Genomic DNA, 25,702 nt, shown 5'->3' with positions numbered 1-25,702 from the left:
AACCCCACCCCAAAAAACCCAACCAACCAAACAAAAAAAAATCCCAACACCCCTTCCCCGCCCATGTCCATCTCCTTCAAGAACCCCATACTAACACTTCTGGGTGCAAATCACATGCTGTCTAAGAAAGATACATCAGACTTAGTCGAATACCTGTAAATTGTTGTAGGCTTGTTTTAACAGTGTTAGTCTTGTGTGTTGTGGTGGCATTCTGCTTCTGAAGCACATAAGGGTTTTTTCAGTGCAAAATAACTTCATTTTATAACCTGCAAAAGAGATAAGCATAAGAGGGGCTATCAAGCCGAGTGTGCCAAGCCTGTTTTAATTTATCTTAATCTCACTTTCCTGTTTTCCCACCAGACCACTTAGACCCCTGCCCCCTTTTTTTTCCAGGAACACATCTAGGTGTCCTTTGAATTCGTTTATTGGCTCTGCTGTGCATAGCACAATACAGTCTTTGTTATACTTTCGGCTAGAGCTGTTTATATACAGTGACCCATAATTTGCTCTCAGTTACATTGCTGTACATCTGAAGTAATGCCATCAGAATCAATAACGTAGTGTACATCAATGTAACTGAGAGCAGAATTTAGCTTCGTGAACTTAAACACCATTTTCTGTCTTAATACTCTTTTCACAGTTAGAAGACTTCAGATGATTAAAAATGTCATTTTACCTTACAGTACCTAGAAAACTTCCTAAACTTGATATAGTTCAGTTTATGTTATTCTTACTGTGGGAAAAAAAAGAAGTCTGACACTTCTAAGTAAAAACTCAGAAATCATGGTCAAAGCAAGACAAGTAAGATTCTAGAATGGTTTTAGAAGGTGAGAGGACAGGGTATGAAATGATAGAATTTTAAACTAGAACTTGATCTTTGTATGAATTGAACTATTGCAGTTGATACACTTACAGTGGGAAGCTGCTGTACTCAGGGGCTCCTTTTCAGGCCCATCTCTAAAATCTGATGGGAAGTCATGGAGTCGATTTGGGATGCACAGAACAGAAACTGCTTTATCATGGGAGAACAGGGGCGGAGCTGGGGCAGAGGGGAAGCGTGTGCAGTGTTGTGGCAGTGCAGTGGAGGGGGGAGTTGAGATGGAGGAAGTGTACTGAAGCAAAATATTACACAGAAGGTGGTGATTTTGTTTGAGGAAGTAGACTGGGATATGAGATAGACGATAGTGTTCAGTACAGTTGAGAATGGTTTTTTAAAACCTATAAAACTAAAGAGGAAAAGTTTTCATTTCAAATGGTCCGTGTATGTTTTGAAGTGGACTTTACTAGTACTTTTTAAGGAGAAAGTTGTTACAAGTTTTTAATGACTATTTAGAAAACATAATATATAACACCTTACCAGTTTTTAATGTTCCCTCTTAAAAAAAAACAAACAAACTTGCCAAAGTACTGAGATACAAAATTGCTCTGTGTGTGTTTTGTGCTAGTTTTGTTTAATAGGATACTAGGCATTGTATGATATGTTTTAACTGAACTTAGTGTTCTTAAAATATCACAAAAGAAATAGGTCATCAACCCTTGATCCTTTCTCAAAGAGCTTGAAACTTCACAGCAAATTTCCAGTATTTTGGCATTTCATAAATGAATAATAGTATCAGGTACTGTTCCAGAGTAAATTCAGTAAATTTGGTTCTGGAAATCTTAATAACTTAAATATGTAGGAAAATGCATGCATCTGGCATGTTACCTTGCAAATATCTTGACTGTGATGAGATCTGAAACAAACAATATGCATAGTGATGCAAATTTAATTTTACAAGGTCGTGGAGTTTTGAAATAGAGGTCTCTTTCTTACGCTATTTTTAATGTAGTTGTTCTAGAACCAGTGCCCGTGGAACTAGCGCACCTGGTTGTCTTAAATATAGGCACATTTGGGGCATGCCAAGGATACCTGGTGTTGAAATCCAGGTATAATATATGCTTGGGTTCTTTTCAACTGGCTTGCCTCAGTTTTCTATAGAGTCTGGCATTAAAAAAAAAAAAAACAACTCAATTTAAATTTCCCAGATGAGTTGAATCCTGGTACTGTAAGGTAGTGTCTTTGGTCTGTTTTGTGCCTCCGTCTGGTGCCTGCAAGAAGTACACTGAAAACTGCCTTGTAGCACCTTTATTCCCCATGTTCTGTGCCAGTGGGGCTCATGCCAAAATCGTTTTTACCATGGAGTGCTTGTAGGTGTTAAGTGCAGCCCTGTGTTCCTCAGACTCTCCAGAACATAGCATAGTTGCAAAATTCAAACATTGACCAATGAAATTACTTCTCACCACAACTGCATAATTTTTATTTTGACAGTGTAGAGATGATGGTGGAAATAGGAAAATGATCCTTACAGGACCTGCTGCAGTCTCCAGGCTCAGGGGAATGGGTAGCACCTGTGCTGTCACTGTTTGGCTCCTTCCAGTGCTTTGTGTATCATTTGCCATCCAGTTTGGGATTTGCCTGTGGTCAGTGCAGGGTTAAATAACATGCTCTTATACTGTGTATTTTGAACATATCCATCATCAGCTTCCATCCTTCTGGAGTTTGCCCCAGAATTCCTCAACTGAGATCAGCTGGTCTGCTTGGCTAAGCCTGTTGAGACTCTTGGAAGTGAGGTATCTCATGTTGTGGTTGTAATTCTTTTTTAACAACTCTAAGCTGCTGCAGTGAAAACATGAATGTGCTTTTAAGCTCCTTTGTAAATACAGAAAAATACCAAGACCAATGTCTCTTCTAAATCAGAGTAATCAAATCATGAATAGGTTCTCTGTTGTTCTCAATACATTTTAATAATACTGTTGCTTACACTATTTGCTGCTGGTAGAATGTCACTGGTATCTTCTGCTTCCTCTTTAGGAATGAGTAACTTTTCCTTATGGTTTTGGTGCCTGCCTGCCTTGAAAGACATTACCATAAGCATGAATTATGGTTCTGATATGGTCCAGGGGTGCTGCAGGGGTTTGAGAGGCTGCTCATTCCCTTGCCCTCACACAACTTCTTTCTATGTCTCTGGCAGACTCAACAGCACCCATGTGTTGTGGCTTTGATTAAAACAGTATGCAGCTGCTCTTGGCTCTCCCAGCTCACCTTCTGTAGTGTCTCTGGCTATTCCCTTTTTCCTGTATCTGGAGGTTCTAGTTGCCAAATGGTACCAGGTGGTGTTTGGTAACTCCTGCTGACAAGGAGAGGTTCGTTTGTTTTCTGTACACATCCAGCTTTCACTGAATGCTTCCAAATGCTAATTCTGGGTAAACTAAGGAGTGGTTGAAGTGCTATATTTTACATAAATTCTGGACTTGTCTTCATAGGGCACAGATGGCACAAGTGAGGTCTGTTTGGTACTTGGGATCTCTTCCCTAACCTTTATTTTGGGGAAGGATTAGTGACGTTTTACTGCTTTGTTTCTGAGAGCAAAACATGAGTGCAGCTTTACAGACTACAGTGATTGTTTCCAGGAGAGAAAGAGGCACAGCATGCAAGAGAATTTCTTTTCTTTGTTTTCTTTATGATGGCCAATGCATTCAGGCTAATGCAATCTTCATCAACCTTATACCTGTACAACTGTGGTAATTAGTATTGTTCTCTCCCAGAGCATGGTCCTGTTACTCTGAGTTGCCTTCCTTGCTTGACACTCTTTTTGTCAGCTACAGTGAAAGTTTACTTCCCCACTTACTGCTTTGCTCTATGGTGCACTGGCTATTACTGTTTTCAGGTATGCCTAATTTTGGCATTTATTTGCAGTACATAAGCAATTACTTAAGGTCTTAATCACACCCATTCTCAGTGGGTTTTTCCACCTCCTTGTCCTTGGTCATTTTTGTGTTACTCTAATGCCTGAATTCACTGGAGCTTGTATCTGATTCTCTTTTCAGAGTGTGCACCTGTTTTTACAGTTCCTTTCTGTCAGTACATCACATACTTCTCCCTTCCTACTTTTTATCTTGCAGAGATACTAGTTTCTCTCTACTTTTTCTTACCTCTTGTTAATTCTCTCTGTTTCCTTGCAGGACCCCTTTCTGTATGTCAGACTGGCACTACCATGTCTCTTCCTTCCCTTGTGTTTCTTCATGTTCAGTGAATCCACAACCATCAGTGCCAGCTGTGCCTGCTCTCCATCCCTGGCATGCTGCTGCACTGAGTCAGTGGCCACGTTCTGCCTTTATTCAACATGCTCATCCAGCAACCTCCTGTTGCAAAGGTCCACAATGGAAGCTCAGTATCTGTCCTCTTGTCTGCTTGCTTCAAACCCACCCTTGCATGTTGAAGTGTCTTCGTGACTTTGCTTCTTTCAGCTCCAGATCTGTCTTTTCTTCAGTTCCTTCATTTCTTTATTTGAACACTTCCTTTCCCATCCTAAATCTCATTTGTGTATTTGCCCTCATCAGTGCTTTCCTCTGCTAGTATCCTCATGCCTCATTTTTTATCTCTCTCTGACCTAGACATCACTCATATGTCTTCTGAAAACTGCTGCAAGGGTCATCTCTGTCTTGTGGCTCACTGTGACATTACGTGTCCTGACTGTCTCCGCTAGTGGTTTTTTTTTTCCTTGTAGTATGTACTGGGGAGTTGGTGGGCAACCTGCCAGTGCTGACAGTCTGGATAAGCTTCCACTGCATGCAGCTCCATGCCAGTTTAAAACTCCTTCAAAGGCCAGTCTTAAATTCTGCTGCAGACAAAATGTCTTCATGTTTATAATTCACATACTACAGTGCCTTGTAGCCTGGCTAGGTAAGTGGCTTGAAAACATTTGTATTTTCCTGTTAGAACTCAGTTACTTCATTTTCTGATTTCTCTGGCCCATTTTATCCATTTATAATGCCCTTATTTTTGACTGCTTTTGCTAGCAGCTCCCACAGAATAAATGATAGTGATCAGGAAGTGTAAATGTAATATATTCAATAATTCCAATGCTTGTTTTCATGCTTGTAGCTTCTTTGATTTCTTTTACTACCTTAGTATAAGCAATGGCATATGATACTTTTGTACACATTTAGGCAAACTGATGTCTTATTATGTTTTCCATTCTGGTTTAGGAATTTCAGTAGATTCTTTCTATTCCTTTGTCCTCAGTTGTCTTCTGTTTCTGGTCATACACAGCACTTGCTGTGTCTCTAGAAGTTAATTATCATCACACTTCTGTAAGAATTTGAATGTCGTTGTTTCCATATTCAAAGGACAGGAAATTATGCAAAAGGTTAAAAGATTTGACCAAAGTGCCTGCATATCTGATCTTAGAGATCTGTGTTTGTGGCTAGCAAAATGTACATCATGTTGATTTTCAAGTTAGTCAGATGGCCGTGTGGCTACAAGAATGCATATAAAAGGGGAGATTCAGCTAGTGGTATTTGGTATCATGGATGGAAGACTGCGTCAGTACAGTCTTGGTTTATGTGAAATGAACAACACTGATCTGAATTGGTCTTCAGATGGATTGGGTGTGGATTCCATAACTCCAAATATATTTGACAGGTAGCAGAAGGCTGCCAGGCCTGTGAATGACCAGTGGTTTTAGGGGGTGTCACTTGAACCGTATAGTCATTTGTCTCTTTCTTGCTAAAAGAGCTACAAATTCCTTCTATTTGTAGATGCTATTTGAAGACTTCATTTTTTAAAAGTGGGGAAATGGCAGAGACCCTGTAATTGATGGAAGTCTGTGACTAATGCCCAGAGGACAGAGCTATGTGCTGAGAAGCATGAAAATAATGTGTCTCATTGAGAGCATCCTAAATTTGTCCTTTTTTCAGTTTCCTGTTTTATTATGCAAGAGGGAAGATGTCCGATATGTAGGTTTAATCTGTATTATTCAAGAAGCAGTGTGTAAGGAAATTTTTGGCTTCTTAAAATCCTTGCCCACGCTTTTAGGATCTTCTGGAAGTTTGTTTATTCACAGCAGCATCGTCTGAATGAAATACAGAAGTAAGATGGAAAACTCACAGTATCTTACCATGCAGCTTTTTCATGGTTCGCTTTCCTCCTTTGCCTTTTACTTGAGGGCAGAACTAGGGTAGAGAAATAATTTTTGTTCGCTTCTGAAAGGTTACAGTAATAAAGAAACTCTTGTTAACATCAGAGTATATGGCAGGCAGGAGTTTTCACAGTCTGGCATTGTTTATTTTACCAGCAATTTGGAACCTTCTGCACTCTTAAAATATTGGCAAGAAAATATTTAACTGTTAACTATTCTGTGGCATGCGTGTGTTTGAAGCCCTGGGGAGGAGGAGTGCTTGGGGAAATCGGGTTTTTCTCAGCTTATGATTGAAACCAGAAGGTGCAGAATATTGGTAGAAGGTGAAAGCAATGTGACTTCAAATTAGAATTTTATCCACATGTGGAACTGATGGGAGAATGTCAAACAGGTCATGTATGAACAGGGCTGTGCTAGGAAATAGTGGGAAGTCTGATGGAGCAAATACAAATACACCAGTCTGTTAGGCACTACAAAAATGAATTTGAAAGTGAGATGGTAAGAGTGAGTATTTGCATTTGTCCTGACCTTAATCACTGGATAAAGGTTGTAGCAGTACTAGGTGTTAGCATCAAGGATTAAGCTTGTTAATTGCTTATCAATTGTATGTACTTTAGCAATTATCACTTCATTTAAAATGAAATAATTTTTTTTTTGTGGAGAGTTTTTAGGTGAGGAGATGAGTGACTGGCTGTTCCTATGCAATAGAAACTTGTTCTGGTCACAAATTTTTCTTCCCATGAGGTTAGTAAAAGCTGTGGTAAAGGTAATATTTTTTTTTTTAAATGTACTAGCATATTTCAGGTGAAATTCCTATCAAGTCAGCAAAGTGGCCCGATGATGGGTATCCAGGATCATCTAATGAGCTGTGGCTGAGCTATAGCTGTCTTGCTGCAAGTCAGGGCAGGAAGAGATATTACAGACAGAAGAGATAGCAGTCAATATCTGCAAAGATCAGCAAAAATGAACAAAAGTGAACATACTCAGAACTCATTCTTTTAATATCAGATGAAGATCCAGGCTACTGTTTCTAGGAATGACCAGAGATATTTTGGAAAAAGTGTAAGAAACAGAACTGTGTATCAGTATTTCTTCTGGTACATTCTCTCGGCATTCGCTAACAAGTAATATGAGAGTTGTGTGGGGACCATCATACTTAACAGCTACTAACAGAAATCCTCTATGAATGTGTAGTCCCTCTTTACCCCTTTCCTATTTTTTGCTCTTTTATGTCCTGAGGCAATGACTACTGCCACTTAATTGTGTTGCATGAGAAAGTACTCATTTTTAAAGTATTATTTGGTCATTTATTCAGCTTTTTCTCTACATCTTTATTATGAGAAAGTGAAGAGTAATTCCTTGTTTACCTGCTTGATACCACTCATGATTTTACCTCTTCATCATCTTCCTTTGCATTTCTCCCTGAATATAACTAGTGTTTCCTCATATGGCTAATCACCTTGGTCTTTTCTGTGTGTTTTCTATTTCTTTTATACCTGTTCTGAGATGAAAAGTTAATAAACATGTGCAGCATTTCATATGTGGGTACACTATAGATTTATTGCAGAATAGAGTTCCTCTTTTGTTCTATACTCCTTTCATGATAGTTCCTAAAATTTGTTGGTCTTTTTCTTCACTATTGTTTTGTTGAACTGAATTTTTTTTTTCCCCGATTTCTCCACAAATTCTCTTGTAAGATCCATTTCTGGAATTGTAGCTGTTAAATGTGTGTGCACTGTGATATAGATTTTACGGGGGGGCTTTAATGCTACTGGTGTCTTTATCAGCACTGAATATTACTAGTCATAATTATCTGTGATTGTTATTTTCATTTACTATTGTATTCTCTACTAATTTGTACTTGCCTGGTTCTGCTGAAGTACTTTTCAAAATGGGTGCCACCTTTCATGGCTCTGCAGTCCTATTAAATGTCACCTAATATGTTTCATTTAGTTTAGAACTTTATGATCCCAGGGATTTTGTTGCTCTTGACTTTTATTAAGTTATCTTAAGTGTTTTTCTATGGTCAGATCATATCACATGGAATATGATGGAGACTCAGAATCCCGAGTGCCAGGAGAAGGTGATGGGGCAATGTATGTTTACTGTCTCATCCAGTGAAAAAAACTGGGCCCCCAGATAAAACTACCAGGAGCCAGTTTGAGAAGAAACAAACAGGAGGTGTTGGTTCTCAGCATGGGTAGTAGACCAGGGTACTTCTTGCTGAAGCAGAAAGTTTATTGGACAAGTTGCTTGACATAGAGACCTTTTACTGCTGTTGTGGTTTAAGCCCAGAGGGCAGCTGAGCACCAGAAGCCACTTGCTTACTCCTTCCCCCTCAGGGATGGGGAGAGAAAATAAAAGATTCTGGGATGGAGACAAGGACAGGAAGGGATGACTAACCAATTATGGTCACAGACAAAAGACAGACTTCATTGGGGAAGAAAAAAAATAACATCAATTTTAATTTGAACACCACCTCCACCACTTAACTTACCAATCAAACTGAGTAGACCAGTGAAAATACATTTTAAAAACACCTTCCCCCCACCCCTCCATTCTTCCCGGGCTCAGTTTTACTCCCCATTTCTCTCCCTCCTCCCCTCCAGCAGTGCAGGGGGCAGGGATGGGGTTGTGGTCAGTTCATCACCCCTTGTTTCTGCCGCTCCTTCCTCCGCAGGGGCAGGACTCCTCACACTTGCCCCAGCGTGAGGTCCCTCTCACAGCAGACAGTCCTCGGGAACTTCTCCCATGTGAGTCCTTCCCACGGGCCGCAGCTCTTCCCCAGCTGCTCCAGCGAGGGTCCCTGCCGTGGGCTGCAGGGCTCCCAGCCAGGGACGCTCCAGCACGGGCTGCCCTCGGAGTCCGGCCTTCGGGCGCAGCCCCTGCTCCGGCGTGGGCTCCCCCAGGGGCTGCAGGGCGGCAGCTGCTGCCCCGGTGACCCCCATGGGGGCAGGGGGTGGCCCTGCCCTCGCCCCACGGGCTGCAGGGGGGTCTCTGCACTGGCAAACCTCCCCCCCTCCTCCTTTCTGCCACGGAGCTCGGTGTTTGCAGAGGTATTTCCCTCACAAGTCCAACTCCTCCTCCCAGGTTCCCCTTAATCAGGTTATCGCAGAGGCGCAGTCACCTTCGCTATTGGCCCGGCCTGGACCAGAGCAGGGTTCGACTTGGAGCCTGCGGACCTTCTAGAAGCTTCTCTCAGGAGACACCTCTGAGCCCCCTCCCCCACTAACAAAAACCCCACTACACACAAACCCAACATACTACATAAACAAATATCAAGGGTTGAGAGTTGTCCAGAGCTGAAACTGGCTGGGAGAATACTTGGAGGAAGCATATAGTCTTTTTCTCAATGTATCAGCTACTGTTGAAGGCAAGATACCATGTTAGGTGGATCCTTGGTCTGATCGAGTGCAGTGTTTTCTCTGTGTGACTCTTTCTGACAGTTACTGAGGTTTGTTTCAGTAATGAGATTGAGGTTTACAGGATCTCCATAAGTGCTTGTGGTATCTATCTCAGCAATTTATTTACCTTTACTACTGTCTTCTCCAAGTGCCTCTTTTAAACTTGCTTATGTAACTTTATTTCAGTTTATCAGACTAAATTCTTGATTCTGGTGTGTTCAGAAACATGTTCATGATCAGTTTTAGTTTTGTAGCAAGTAGTTTTTTAAGAGGCGTTACAGGAAAAACCTTCTACAACTGCTTGCCCTTACAGAGACTCAGCATAACTAGACAGAGCAGGGGGATTTGACCTCTTTTCCCTGATCCTCTCTCTTGAGAGGTGATCAGTGAGCTCTGCCAGCCACGTACTACAGATAAAAAGGAACTTGGAATAAGCCCCCGTATATTTAGTTAGGATTGTACTGTGATCTACTCAGAATCTTCAACTGTTACCATGGCAGAGTTTCCAAATTAATAGACTACAAGATAGAAACATACCTCATTTTCTTGATACCAAACAGCTAGGGGTGACCATCTGGTTTTGCTGAAATATGTAGATAATGTTGTATAACTTGCTTTTCTATGTCTGCTTGAAATAAAAATGCTCTAAGGAGTGTTATTGATGATTATGCAATTGTTATAAAGGTAGCAGAGCAGGCAGAAGTCTTTCCTTTAACGTTTTTATGGATTGAAGATTTTGGCAGGAACTGGTTCTGCTATGATCTAACATTCAGCTTTTGTCTTGGTTAATAGAATACTCAAGTAGGTTGTCACTGAACATTGAAGAAGGCTTTAAAGACTATTCTCTGTAGTTAATTACCTAATTACAAAATTAGTTACATTTAATTAGAAAGATATTTATCAGAAAAGTTAACAATCTGAAGTCCATGGGGACTCACAGCTATAGCTAATTACAAACCAGTAAGCTTGTTTGCAGACAGAGTAACAGAGTGATTAATAAAAGACTCAAAAATTGTAAATTGGAAAAATAATTTCTGCAATATCTTTGTCATTTGACAGTTATGTGAGATTGCCTGAAGGAACTGGCCTTTTTGGCCCCTTGCTACAGAGATATTTTTAATCTGTTCTATTAATTTAATCTTCTTGATCCTAGCTGCTGTCTCAGTCATTTTCACAATTACTGTCCTACAAGTACTAGTCATGTTATTGGAGGAAATAAAAGGGCTGAATGCAGGTTTTTCCCATTTAATGTCATGTGCGTTTATTAAAAGTGCAGCAAACACTTAAAAAGCCCGTATATAACTATCTGGTTATATATTATTTATAACTAATGTAAACTGTATATTAATGCAACTTGTGAAAAGGTGCATAAAAAAGCCTAAATGTTTGAGGAGTGACATTTTTTTTATCATGAGAGATTTGTCCTGTACCTCCTTCAGGAACTTCTGCTATTGAATGCTCCAGTAATTAAAGTGTCAATAAGTGAGTTGATGTTTATATCAGTGTGGCTAACAGAAGTCCCCAGAACAGGCTCAGTCATAACAACGAAGTGAACTCATACCTGTGTAACTTGCTTTTCCACGAGAGATGGATTAATTTGTACTGTATCAACATAAAACACTACTTTGCTGTTACGACTTTGACTACTTCAGGAGTGCGCTGATGTAGTGTATCAGTGTAAACATTACCTTAAAGAGCCTACTCTGGGTTTGAAACAATGGATGTGCTGACACATCTACTGTGTACAGGTACAGGAGCAAATACATTGTACAGAAGAAGCTTTTTATTCTAGCAGGAATGGTATAGTGAGAATGAGGGGGTGGAAACTTAAGCCAGAAAATTCAAATATGAAATGGGATACACATGTTCAACTGTGAGGGTGATATGCTTTAGCCAAACACAACTTACAGAGCTTAGTATAGAGGGAACCCAGTGAAATGTAACGGTCTGTGATAATGCAGAGGGTCAAGTTCTATGATCTAATCATTTCTTCTGGCTGAAATCTCTTCATAAAAAAAGCCAGTTCAACCATAACTTATGGCCTAAAGAGAGGAATTGCTGCATGAAATTCAATGACTAGTGCTTGTACAAGGTGCAGTTAGAAGTGTCCCTTCTAGCTTTATAGTCTATGGACGGATTAATGTGTTAAAGTAGCTTAAGGGTGCAGCACATGCTGGCAAAAGCCATAACGGAAAGAAACTTCTGTTAAAGTGCTTTCAAATAGTAGAGCTCATGGACATCACAGCTATGTCTACACTAGCATTTAGTGTGATCTGACAGGAACACGTTTGTGGAGTGGAACAATTGACGATCCAGCATCCCTGTTCCACGGGGATGATCTCTGCCTTGTGCTGGTTCTAGGCCGATCCTGTGGGCTCTTAGCAGGTAGAGTGCATTAGAGCACATTTTCCAGGTTGTGCATGCTGAGACTTCTCCGCAGTGTAAACAAAAGTTTGGTAAGGGGTGATCAGGAGGAGATCCATTAGAAAAGAATGCTCTCAATCCAACAAAAGACATTAATGTGGATTAATCCTATAGCAGCTTTCACTTTAAAAACTGCCCATACATAAGATTTTCATACATGTCTAGCACATACAATGAAGTAGTGTGCTCTTACTTTCCTAGAAATGTTGTTAGAATACAAAACCTTAACTGACACTTGATGTTGTAAATTGTTGGATATAGCAGTAAGCCTCACAGTTGGCTGTTGAATGATGCATATTGAACTCGTTGAGGCTGAGGATGAGGTTTCTTATGGCAATATAATAATGAAAATGCAGTAGTCACAGGCTGTAGTTGTCTTGCAGGCAGAATGTGGGATCATGGAGTGTTTCAATGAGAAGCTGTGACATGTAGCAGGAAGGTATGTAAGCTGTAAGTTTCTTGTTTTTTAAAGGTTTTGTAAATGTGAGAGATGTACCAAAGATTATTCCTTGTTTTGAACTAAGATAGTTCTGTGTGTCATTTTAGGCAGTGGTATATAAATTTATTCTGGTGACAGCTCTGCAATGGGTTGTTCCAAAGAAGGCAAAGGGGCTAAGTCCCTAGAAGAGCTCCAGATGTTACTGATTTTATTCTTGTTATTAGCAATTACTCACTTGGAATTGTCTAACAGTATTTCTTCTTAATAACAAACTGTGGAAGAGTCAGCAGAATCATGACCAACTAGATCATGAAACCTGCCAGTGGTAAGAACATGTACAAGCATAAAAGGAGGAAGCATTTCCAGCAAACGCTGATTTGGATTTACTCATTTTTCTTGTCTTATAAAGAAGGATTTTCTTCCTGCAACATTTGTACTTAACTAATGCCAGTTGTATTCTTCAGAAACTGCAATATTGCTTTAAATGTAATTTTATTGCCTGAGATACTGCTCCATCCCCGAAGTCATATTTTATATTTTAAACTGTTTGTCTTTTAAGATGTATTTATTGCCATGTTTGTTTAACTTGGTTATCTCCCTCATCAATCTATTTCTTGCTAACTTAAAGCTGCTGCTCTTTGTTTTTAGTATAGAAAGCTGCGTCCCTAGGGATGTATAGTCCAGGACTTGTCTCTGTAATGGGACTATTTGTTTTCTTTGCCCCTTGCAGTTGCCTGCTGTAACATTTGTAGTATGTGTTAAGTAATCCTTAAGGTAACATTTTTATTATGTCATAAAAAGTGCGTGGCAAATATATAATAACTCATGGAATTTGTTTGTTTAAAATGGAAGGATAATTTATTGAGTGTGTTACATGAGACCTGCTCCCCCTTATTAGAGCTGTAGAAGTGCAGCTTATTTAGAAGTACGTTCTATTGAGAAAAACCACGATCTCTGACATGCATAGAAAGTTTGAGCATGGTTGGGTAGAAATGACATCATAGTTTATGTACTCAATAAAAATTTAATTAAGTCATTACAGAAGTTGCAGTCATCATTTAACCCTCTGATTTCTTATGTTTAGTTCTTTTTTTAAGCATTCAGTAATAACCAGTCTCCAAATCTTGATAGCCTATAAAATATCTGCATGAATTTTAATAGTTTATATTAATGGAAAAATATGAGTAACTGACATAAAAGGAATTTTCCTTGTGTTTGCACTATATGCATTTCTATAAAAATCAACAGATGAAAAAAGATAGTGGCTTAATGGAAGGATATTTGAACTCGAGATTTGCTAGTGTAGCAAAAACTAATTCATATTCAGTTAGAAAAGCTGTTGGCATAATTACCAAGGTGATTACTCTTAAGGATACTAAGAAAGTATTTAGGACATGTGGTTCACACTGTTAGAAGTGTGATAAGCTGTACATCAAAGAGCAGTAGTTATTCTGTAGCAGAACTGATGTCCTACCCTGTATTCCTGTTTGCAGTTTCTTTTTTTAAAAACCTGTCTCCAGGATACAGTCTCATAGCTAAGTGTTCTGTGAGTATGTGGGTACGAAGACAATTATCCTTGTCATATGTGAGATCTGTAGAAAAGAAATGCTTGGTATCTCTTAGATCTCTCATGAGAGACAATCCAAAGAAAAAGCTTTATCAATTGAAGTGTAGCTTAACCCTCAGGAGAGGAACTGGTCATTGAATTATTTTGTTTGATAGAAGTAAAAAGTACAGGCGAAAGGAATAAACCGTTTATATGAGAGAGATGCATGCAGGGTATTTCAGCCATCGCTCTGGACCTAGCAGTTGATCTCTTTTGGTTCTGTCTTAAGCTGACATGGGGTCAGTTCTGCAAGCCAATGGATAGTTTAGGCCAAACCAGCAAATACTTCAGTAACTTACATTTAGTTAACAGTCAGTGTGGAACTTGGACTGAGTCACACTTACAGCATAGGAGGGAGGTAGCTGGATCATCACAAACTGAAAGAAATTTAGTCGTAGTCAAAAACTAGTAAGTCTGAGCTTCTAGTGAGGTGCTGTAGAAACAGAATTCATGTGATTCCTGAAGGAGAAAGTCAATGTTGACAAATAAGTAAGGAGTAGTGGTAGGAATGATGCCTCTATCTTTAGCATTGCAGTCCTTTTACTGTAATAGCACATCCAGCTCCACAGTCCATGCTTTAGAAAAAAAAAAAAAAGTTGAAAACTTCTGAGTGTCTAAAAGACCTGTGTGAATGAATCATGGTCTGGAAAACCTGCTTAATAATTAAAATACAGAGGAGTCTTCGTTATCTTAGCCTATGCTGCCACTGAAAGGACAGCCTTGCCTTCACTCTTTCCCCAGCTGCATTTTTTCTCTGCTTATATGCCTGTATGTCTGCGCTGTTGTCTGAGGATTTTTCTGCCATTCATATATTCTGGGTAATGCTGGCTTTCATTTGTGTGCAGAATTAACAGAGTTGTATTGCATGTTGTTCTAAAATCTTTGATTGCATTAACATCATCTCTTAAAGCCAAATCCTAAGCTGTGTGGGCCAAGGCACTGTTTCTTTGCCTACTCAGTGAAACTGATAATATTTTCTCATCACCTCCTCTTCAGAGCCTGTACAGATGGTTTTCTGGTTTATTTTTCAGATTAATTCTGTTGTTCTAAAGGAAGATTTAAGAACTATGGTAGAAAATTTCTATGCAGCTCTATTTGGATATGATGAGGTAAGAAGGATGTTTTCAGAGGATGTGCAAGAACAAGTAGACAATCTAATTCATGAACACAGAATACTCCAGATGGGTAAAACATTTGCTGTACATATCTTTGGAGAAGTATTACATTATGGAAGCAGACTTATTAGTTATTGCAATCATGTTATGCCTTGAATTAAAGTGCTTTTAAGAAGAAAGCAAGCACACAGAATATCGATTTAAACCATGAGACATGGGAGGAGGGATGTTCTTTGTACTACTTCACCATCAATAAATCATTTTGTCCCTCTGAATCCCATTGTGCTCAGCTATACTTTGAAAGCAAAGAGAGTATTTACAGGGAGTCTACTGAGAGGGTATTTATAGGAAGTATCTAATAATATGGGGAGGCAAAGGCACCACTGTGCACATGTGCACTGTGCAGGACTTTCTAGAAGAAAATACAATTGCATCATCTCTTTTAGTAGTTATTTTTTTGCTCTAGTGGTTGTTCCTCTTTCACATGGTTGATAGTATTTTTTGCACAGTGATTTTCATTATTAGTATCTTGTACATGTAAACTTCATAGAGTTGTGGACAATGTTACACATGCAAGTTTGTAATCTAGTTTTAAGTACAGCCAGGATATGTCTGCCTGTGTCTGTCTTTTTTCTTTTCTCTTTTTGTTGATGCTCTTTTTGGAAACAAAATGTCTAGTTAAATTAAAGACAAATGTTGACCTTTTTTATTTTTAACTGAATATTTTAAAATCTCTCTTGCCTTTGGCAAATGTATCAGCAGAAGACAAGAGTTATGAGACTATGGTCATAGCACCACATAATCTGAAAAGACAATAAAAGTGGGAGAGAATTTAGACAAAAAGCACTCTTGGATATGATTCCTGTATAAGCCAAATTTAATATTAGATTTAACTGGAAATATCTAGATAGTTCTTGATGAGGAGGAGTTCTCTCTCATTTAGAATGAAAAATAGAAAAGCAAAGCAAAATAGCAAAGTCCTGACTATGTTTCTGCAACATTGTATTCAACATCCTTTAATTTTTTCTTTTCCAAGTGTCATGGGCTTCACACAGTACTGTGATGTGGTGCTGTCTTCTCTGTAAGGCCAAAATTTTTATGGTAAATATTTCATAATGTAGAATTGTAATTATTGACTCCTGTATTAGGAATACCCTGACCCTTGTTTTTTTTGTTGGTTTTTTTTTTTTCCAAATTAACTTACCATAGTATTTGTTACAGGCTGCTCTGTAAATTAATTTAAGACCAGAGTCGTTTTTCCATTTTGGGAAAGAGTGGCGTTGATGCCTTTTCAGATGTACAGCCCATACCAGCTGTGGGCTTTGAGACAGCTCATACTGTCAGTTGCCAAGTAGAGTAACATGTTGTCTTGTGTTCAGACCCTCTTCATGTGCAGTTTTTAATCCCTTCTGTACTTCCTTTAGGGAATCTTGTCTGATGATCATGTTCTGGCAGCAGCTCTTTGGAGAAACCTTTTTAACAAGAACTGTGAGGACCCTCGGCATTTGGAGTTACTTGTAGAGTATGTACGCAAACAGGTACACTACAGCTCAGTGTGTGAATTCTCTTTGTTCTCTTGTTTAGAATATTAAATATTTATTTTTATTGCTTGTATACCATGTAGCTCAGTTTTCCTCATATTCAGTGATTATTTTTAGGGGGGAAAAAGGCAAAAATATAAAAACTATCTGATATTTAATGCAGTTTGAAAAATGGCTGCAGAGAAATTCACAGAATATTGAAAGCAATCCTGCTCATCTTTTTCTGGACCTATGCTATGGAGGGGCTTCACAAAATGTGTCAGAAATGGGCTGCGACTTGTTGTAGAATTACAATTGATGTCAGGGAGTTGGGATCCTCTTTATAATGAAATAGCACACAGAGCTTGAAAGTCTCCTGATGATCTTTGTGAGAAAGAAGTAAAAGGGTTTGTTTTCTAGAATTATTCCTGTTTCTTTCAGTTGTTACCTAGAGGAAACAATACTAAGTAGTGTTTGTTCTCTCAACCCTTAGGAGGTTTGTGAACCAGATTTCTAGGAAGTGTTGGTAGGATATAGTCCAGGAGGGTACCGAAGACAGAAGAGGGGTGACAGAGGTTCTGGAGGAAGAGTGTAGGCTGTTGGACAGGGAGTTGAAGACCAGAACGTCCTCAAGAGCATTTTATGTCATGTTTCAAATACTGTATTCAGGACCAGATAGAGATTTGGAGAGATGATATTTCAGTGTGTGTCTGAGAAGATGGTATGGGAAGTAAAGGGCTGAACTTTATAAGGGACTGAGGACACATTTGGAATGCTAGAGGGCTTATCAGGAGGGACAAACTTAATTTAATGTGTAAGGTTGCTGATTCTTACCATAAGTGAGGTTGTAGGAAAGTTTAAAACTGAAGATTGACAGGGAGCAAACACGTATAAAAAGTATGTAATTTGGGACAATATGCTGCCAAGGGAGGAATTTGTTGCACTTGTGTATATTCAGGCAAAGGATAGGACAGAATCTATCAGCAGCTGAATAGGAAACAGTGATCACACAGATAAATGTGGCACATTGGGGAAGAATCATCACAGCTTCTGTGAAGACAGGTCATTCCTGTAGACAACTCTACAGGGGTGCATTTACAAAAAACAGTCCCAGCTTTATATAGACACTGATGAGTTCTAAACTGTCTGTTACCGTACAGGAATGAGTCCTTGAGATTATAACTGCATTATCAAAATGTCAGCTCAGCACTTTGTGGTGTTTAAAAAAAGTAAAACAAATGCTTAGAACTACAAAGGAAGGAATAGAGAATAAAACAGCATTGTCATGCCACTTTTTAAATTCATGGTACCCTTGTGAACTTGAATAATGTGTATGGTTTGGGTTCTGACCCTCAAGAAAGATAAAAACTGAACTGAAGAAGCCTCAGAGAAGAGCGGTAAAGGTGACATGAAAAAGCTTATTTATTAGCAATGTGTAGGATCCCCTGCCTGAAAAACAGCTGAGAAAAGAATATGAGACAGCTCTGGGAAATCTTGAAGGCATATGAAAGGTGAGCAAGAAAAGGCTGTGGGGACATAACGTTGCTGCAGGTTGTTTGGGATACTACAACTGCACATGGGTTTCAAAGCCACTGGCAAGGTTTATGGAAGAGAAGTCTGTCCAGAGCTATGAAATCCACAACAACCACTTCGGGTTCAAAATCCCTGAACTAACAGATTTTGAGAAGGAGGGAAAATAAACAAGGAAGATAACATTGTATGCACACATTGTACGCAACTCCTCCCAGGGAATCTGCTGATGGTGTCTGTCAGAAACAGGATATTGTGCTTAGGTGGCTCTTCGGTCTAACCCTCTGTGGTCATTGGTGTATTCCTTCTCCTGTTGAGAAATTCCTTGTCCAATTATCATTTGTTTCCAGTAAGCATTGTGTACAGGTCTTTCCCACAATTTCTTGCTGATCCTGTCTTTTAACAATGAATGCCAGAGAAGAATATAGAAATAGGGCAAGCATGTGTACTATTTCCCTGGTCAAGACTCCTACAGTGTGCATTCACAGACGCCCTGAGTCAGAAATGCTGGTTTTGTCTTTTACTAACCCTTGATGGACTTTTTTTTTTCTTCCCCCACCCCAACCTCCCCCCACCATTACAGTATCCTGTAGCAGCAACTTAACCCTCTGTTGTGTGACAAGAGGGTTCTTTTTATTTTGCTTACATTGCACCTTAAATTTCATTTGATCCCAAGTGTTTCTTGCATTGTAAAAATGAGCATTCATTCCATACTCACCCCCTCCAGCTCATGTGCTTTTATATTATAAATCTCAGGTGTTTCCTGTTGGTCAGGCTTTTTTTCTGTAGTGAAAAGCCTTGGTCTACCTGAAACCACTTTTTAGAGAGCACTCCACGTAGATTATGATACTAGCATTGTGTCATCTGAATTAACTGCTGGGAAGAGAAATTGACTCATGTTAGCTTTGTGTGGCTCTTTGTCCTGTTGCCACATGCTCTGAGGAGGCATTAGCTAAGGTGTCAGTAGAAGACCTTACGCAGTTACCTCCAGTGGATCTGCAGATACTTATCTCCTGGCCTTTCCATGCCACTTAAGCAGTCCTAAATTATCTTTTTAGGTCTACCTCACACAAATGGCAAAGTATGCTAAAATCTCCCCATTCTGCTTGCTTTCTGGACAGCAACATGTTTGCGTAGCTCTTGAGGAACTTGAAGGGGTGATGGGACACCTTGCACTAACGCTCTTGTCCTTGCAGGTACAGCACCTGGATGCGCTGAGCGGGGAGGACCTACTGCTGACGGGTGAGGTGAGCTGGCGGCCGCTCGTGGAGAGCAACGCCCGCAGCATCCTCAAGCCCCTTTCCCCTGTTTACAATGACGAAGGACTCTGAGAGTGCCAGTGCCTGACATTTCTATCAATTTGTCAGATCAGCTTGGGAAGCAAGCCTGAAATTGAACTGGGGTGAGGCTGTGAGGTCAGGAAGGAAACTGCTGTTGAAAAGAAAATATTTAATTAGGTATGCTATCTGTGGTGCCTCAGTAGCAAACTGGACAGCCATACTCTTCTGAATGTTTACTCACGAATAAATGTTAGTTGGTTTGAGAACCTCTGTCCTTTTTATGGCACTGAGTGATCCCTGCTGACAAATTGAAAGACCTGCCTTCTGTCTTTAGAAAAGCAGATATTTTACCATGACTTAGAGTTATCTCAAGAAGACATTTCTGTCCTTTGCCTTGTTTGGAGAGCTGCTACATAGAGACACAACGGTGTTCCTTGCTCACTGAATGGTTATGAATGCAAATCTGAGCTTTGCGTATTAGATGTTAATGTATTTTAAAAGCCTGATACCAAGATGGAATGGTCCATTTTTGCTTTAGTGGAGTTAAGAATTGCTTTAACAGATTCTGAAGGGTTTTCTGTGAAAATCCGTTTTAGGAGCTCTCTGCTCTGTTGCACAAGGATAGGAGGATGCAAAGAATAATGTGCAGTCCCCAGTAATTCTCTATGACTCTAATGAGAATAAACTCAAAAATGTGTCTGACTGTCACTAAAAGCTGCCTCAGAGTACTTGGTATTTCAGCCTGCCTTGCTGATATTTCCATATTCTTTTTAGAGTTGTGGTCTAAGAATTTATTTATGAAAGGAACATCTCTGTTTCTATCCATGGCTCTTAGTGGGACAGGACTATGCTGTCCTCCACCCCCCAAAGCAGTGGTCCAGGGCTTTTTAACAAGACCTATCAACCCCAGTGAAAACTTTATATGGCTGTGCAGGCAAATTACGCCAACATAGTAATTACAGGAGCAAGAGCTCCACTGATTAAATAAGCAGAGGCTGAGGTGTACTGTGTAGGTGGATGGTTCATCAGGCTATTTCCGAGTCAGTGACAAAAACAGTTTTCATTTTTCTCCTGTCTAAAATCCTAGTCAATAATAAATGTCAGTCTGGGTAAAATTGATGTGTATGTGTTTTCTGTGCCATGTGCGCTTTTGATAAGAATAAGCCCTATAATATCAGGATTTATTCCTAATAAAACTATTAAGAGTCAAAGGTGATAACCCTTAATTTGTTAAATTGATCCTTAATCTGGTGAAAGTGTGACTGCCTGGCTGTGACTATTCTTCCTTCTGAAGTTGCTTTTTTCACGTTGTGTGTTTTGAGGAATATTTGACATCCCTTCTCTGTGTAAAGAGCAGTGGGGTGCAGAATATAGGCTCTCAAACACTGGCTTGCTTTTTTTTTTTTTTGTTTAATCTTCTCTTAGGGAGCCTTCTGTGTATAAAAAAGGCATTTTGTTATTTTTTTTCCAAGGCGAACTTCCTCAGTTTAACTTGTTATAAAATGAGTCATGTAAAGAAACCCTCTATGTGTGAGGTGTATCCCTTCTCTGTGAAAACATTACAGACCAAACAACTTGCTTGCAGTTTATTTAAGATGCTTTTGTTGAAAGCTGAGCTAAGCAGAGAAACCTCTTATGTGTGAAGTATTATACAGTGTGTGTGAGATAATAACACCTTGTAATTCATTACAGCTGGGTTGTATTTACATAAAAGAAGGCTGAGCTGTGTAGGAATTTGCTGATTAATTTATTTTTAATGAGAGTGAAGTATACCAAGTACCAAAATAAACTTTACTTTGTGTATCTTACTGCTCCTGAAATAGGTGGAAAAATTAATGGTAGATATTTTGGCTCAAAGCTACATACATTAATTCATATACAAAACAGTCATTTAAACTTTAACCCCTTTCCTGCTATGTAATTTAAACCTGGACTCATGTTATCCATGCCATGGGAACACAGGATTCAGAGTACACCACCATCTGACCTGGTGCTGTTTACAGGTCAGAGATCATGTAGTGTCTGTGGTGCTGATGCTGTGAAGCCAGCAAGCCAGTAGAATTCATGGGACCACTAGTCCAGAGATGACAATGCCTTTTGTACTCTGAATATGGGACAGCCATGTGTTCAAAATTGAACCCTTTCCTATGTTTATGGGCAGGAGGCTCCAGAAATCATGCTGGTGCCAAATTGTGGTCATTGGCATCTGCTTTAGCACTTTTTATTAATATGAGAATAAAGACCTATAATCATGGCTCTCTGCTTGTTCCATAAAATGCCTTCAACCACCCCGCTGTTACCGAGCTGAGCCAGCAGTCAGGGTGTGTTTTGGACAGAAGTTTGTGAGGCCTGTTAAGAGAATAAGGCAGAAACTGTCTATGAATTGAAAGGGTAATCTGTTAGAGAGGAAAAATACACTGGAGGCTACACAGGACAAGAGAAGACATTGCTTCCCAGCCATTAGTTACTTGGAGACAGGATATGGATGTAGAATATGGCCCCTCTTACTCTTGAGAGGTGAAAGCCAATAGGCCAGAAATATGCCATAGCCAGTATCTTACATAAAGACGTCTTTACATCCAGTATTTGGAGTCCCTGAGAGTGCATTTCCAGCAGCAAAATCTGCACCTTGCAGGCATTGCAGCAGCAATGATTAGCAGTTAAAAGTGATTTCTATGTACAGCACTGCTTCAAGTGCAGCAGAGTGCAGGGTTTTTAACCAAACATTGTAAAGCCTGTCTTTTCCCATCTTCGAGGTTTTGCAGAGGGAATGATTGAAGATATTTTGCTTATGGACGGTTCTTCGTTTATGCTGCTGGGTTTTATGACAGTGGTCTCAGAGCATGGACTTGGGGACACTTACTATATTTTAAGTGAATATATGTATGCACATTTCTTCTGGAAGAAGCTGTGTTGAGCACTTTATCATCCAACTTGATCTCCTATCTCATCTATGGAATTTGGACGTTGCTTATTATTCCAAAGGACTTGTTCCCCCAACTTTCCCAGATCTCTTCAGATCAAGAGACATGAGCCTGTAGGAAGCACTCATCATTTCAGCTAGATCTTGCCTTTCTTCTTTATGTAAGCAGAAGAGAAGGGCCAATGCTCAATGTCTTGCTTCTCTGCTGTTTTGCACCAGTGGGAAAGTAGGTGCATGTTTAGCCCACGGGATCAAACTTGGGAAGTCTCTTGCCTCAGACTGGTACTCTGAAACATGTTGGAGTGGGGGAAGAGTCATCTGATACCCTTCGATGCTTACTCTGTATTTTAAGTGATTAAATGTTTTTCTGTGTCATGTCAGCTTCTGTGTTCACACTGCCTTTTGGTATTTATATCTTACAGTTTTCTCCTGCTTCTTTAAACAGCTAAAGCACTAAGAGCACAGGCATCCTTGGTGATCTCCACATTTCCTATACTGTCCAGGCGCCTAAGCCCTGTTAAAGTGCAGTTACCACTTCCCAGATTTCTGACTCCTATCCTCGCCTTCCACAAAGTGAAGTTTTTAGTCATGGTTCTGCCACACCAAGCCTTTGGGTCAGAACTGCTGTTCCTAATATAGCAGTTGGACTTAACTACTGACCTGTCTCACCCTGCCTTTGGCTTGGCAGATAAGCAGAAGCTGGAGACTGAGTAAGAGCAAATTTTTCCACCAGACCTTTAAATTAGATGAATGTAGAGTAGATGAACAATAGCAAGGTCATGGAAGGGTAAGCATCAGCTGGGAGGTGATGGTGACATGTTCTGTGGGCATGGTCCCTGTGATGTATGCTGCTGCATGACACCACTTTGAGGAGCAGTGAGAGCTGTACCATACCCTATGACCCACACTCATATTTTTCCACACTTTCCTACTTCCAAAACCCTGCCAAAGGAGGTCTTCCTTCAGAAATTCAAATCAACATAGACTTGGTGCAGTCTACTTGTAGCATTTCTGCGGGACCAGTTTAATCCTGAGTGTAGCAAATGTCTACCTCCCAGAGATGTGAAGTGCTGCTTGAGAAGTGTTTTGGAGGTTTGTTGATCCCCTCTACAGGTGTGCTGAACAATTCATTGCCCACCTGGAGCTCTAAAACTGTACTGGTATGTGCCTTCTTCCAGGAAGATGAAAATACCAGTGTTGGGAGTCATAAATATTTACATTAATACCTAGGAATTACCGAGTGTCTTCTAACTCTTCTGCTAATAGAGTTGTGCCACAAATACAGCGGTCATCTGGTGTGAAGCTCTACACTTTCTCAGGCCCTAGTGCAGATGTTTGGTTGTGGTCTTAGCCTAGTACGTGGGGTTTTTTTGAATGATGCTGGTGGCAGCTAATTTCTTGATAGATGCCCCTCCTCCCCATCTGTGTCTTCACATTTACTGTACTTTTCTGATATCTCTTTTCTTCCTGCATAACAAATGCTGATCAAGACTTTTTTGCTCTTTTCTCTACAAGACACTGTGATAAACCCATGCCCTGTTCTTTCTGCTGAACAGTGCTGTATCGGGCTTGACTGGGCCTTTGATGTCCTAAGATTAACACCTCTTACAGCAGTCTGGGGGATAGTACTCCCACTCTGCGGCATGCCTTAGGGAGCAATATCTCCATCTTTTGGACATACTCTGTCTGCACAGTCTGGCCCTCAGTGCTGTCTGTCTTTTCTTGAAGGTCTGAGAAGTCAAGGAAAGGGCAGAAACTTACGCAGGAGCCTGGGGAAGTTGGCAAGGACATAGGAAAGACCCTGAGGCTCAACATGAGTGGTAGGCTCTGCTGCTTAGGCATTTGTGCTTTGGGCACACCTCTCTTCTCTGGCTGCAAAGGGAGTATCACCCCGTGGTGCTGTGGGAAGCCTGGCCTCCTGTACTGTCATGGGGCAATTACATATCAATAGACTCACAACCCTTCCCAGACCCCTCTGGGGAGGATTTCTTTACCGCTGCCCCTTCTTCAGGTGTTTTGGGCTGTCCTGTGCATTCTACGTGTGTTCTTCCTGAAGTTGCTGAACATGTTGAGGGAGTACTTGTTTTGCTTACAGTCATTCAACCTGCTTAACAGCTTGCTCTGCTCATTTGTGGGACAGATGTTTGGGCCTCATCCTTCCACTGGGAATGCAGAGCAGGAGCTCACATGAGCAGGATTTCACCTTCTGCTGTTATATTTCAGTGTCTGTTCCAGATGTGATGTGCTGGGAGCAGCCAGGGAGTTTAGGTCTAGTGGCAGTAGATCTGCTTGGAGGGACCTGGGGCACAGTAATGTAAACAATTTCTTGCGCACAGGTGCAGGAACTAGAAATATCTGCTGTCCTGTTCTTACTGTCTTGTGCAGGTATGTTCATGTAGGAGGACCCTGCAACATGTTGCTGAGACTGGATCCTGTTGGTGTTGCTGTGCTACCGCAGCTCTCCCAGGAGGTAAGAGATCCTTCATACTTATTTAGGAAGCAAGGAGTCTTGCTCATTCAAAGCCTTCATTAACAATTACGTCACTGACTAAAAGAATGAGCTGGGCTTGTTCATTCCTCATCCCACCTGCCAGCCTCATGGGCTGCTCCACATCCTGTCAAAGCCAGGCATCATATGAGGATTTGCTCATTGTCCCACATCCTTCCCTTCATACCCTCTTCCTGCTGGTAGCTAAACCCACTGATGTTACAGTGCCCAGTTCTATTTCTGTGTATTTCCTTCAGAAGGAGAGAAGGAAGAGGTGTCTGAAAGTGCTTTCTCACGTGTTTGGTACAGGGCAGCAGCTGAGGGAAGGGACACTGTGGTCCTTCTCATGACAGCTATGAATTGGCACCTCAGGCAGCTCAGGGCTGGACTTTGAAGGATGACCAGAACGACTCCATGGCCACACATTGGCTTCCCTACATGGCACATGGGTTGTAGAGACCTCGGAGCTGCAACTGGGAAAAACCTGTGTGCTGGGCACACCTCTGAGCAGGGAGCCAGCAGAGGAGGTAGGGTTGTCTGCCTGCCCTGGCGTCAGATGGTTAGATCTCTTGGCATGTAGCTGGCAACTGGTGTGCAGTGCCCTCCTTCAGCTGAGCGGGTGCAAAGCTGCCTCTCCCCTGATTTGGAAGAGTCTTAACATACAAATGGAAAAAATGAAACAAGGAATTTTTGTGCTGCCGCTGCATTTAGAAAAATGATCCTATAATGTCATGATCAGGAACCTCGGACAAGCAACTGGGAGACTTGAATTTGCACTGCTCTGTCTGTGAGTTCAGTGCTGACACAGATTTCAGTGCAGCAACTAAAATTCAGACTTTTCTCATCTAGCTGTGCTTGTTGTTTACATCTGGCCAGGGATTTCTGCACAGTGGAACATTGCCATGCAGGTACCTTCCAAAAGTGCCTGTAGATAAGTGTGTTTGAACACCATGATGTTTTGTGGAAGATACGGATTTCACCCTGAAATAGAGAGGGGGAAAAAAGGAAATCTG

At 40.6% G+C, this 25,702-nt stretch overlaps 1 protein-coding gene across 1 annotated transcript in view; it reads left to right on the top strand.

The window, feature by feature from the left end:
- LOC113487519 (ubiquinol-cytochrome-c reductase complex assembly factor 1) overlaps positions 1 to 20,481 on the top strand; it is a 47,287-nt gene extending 26,806 nt beyond the window's left edge. The window contains exons 7-9 of the mRNA XM_026862161.1: positions 14,865 to 14,942; positions 16,373 to 16,486; positions 19,195 to 20,481. Coding sequence (XP_026717962.1) covers positions 14,865 to 14,942; positions 16,373 to 16,486; positions 19,195 to 19,329 — 327 coding nt within the window. The 3' untranslated portion in view covers positions 19,330 to 20,481. The remainder of the gene's footprint in view (positions 1 to 14,864; positions 14,943 to 16,372; positions 16,487 to 19,194) is intronic.
- Positions 20,482 to 25,702: the final 5,221 nt, after the last annotated feature.

Source organism: Athene cunicularia (assembly GCF_003259725.1).
Source record: "Athene cunicularia isolate RWA chromosome 20 unlocalized genomic scaffold, athCun1 chr20_part1, whole genome shotgun sequence".
Lineage (NCBI taxonomy): Eukaryota > Metazoa > Chordata > Aves > Strigiformes > Strigidae > Athene > Athene cunicularia.
The sequence above is the reverse complement of the archived record's forward strand: the minus strand, read 5'-3'. Positions and strand labels throughout refer to the sequence as shown.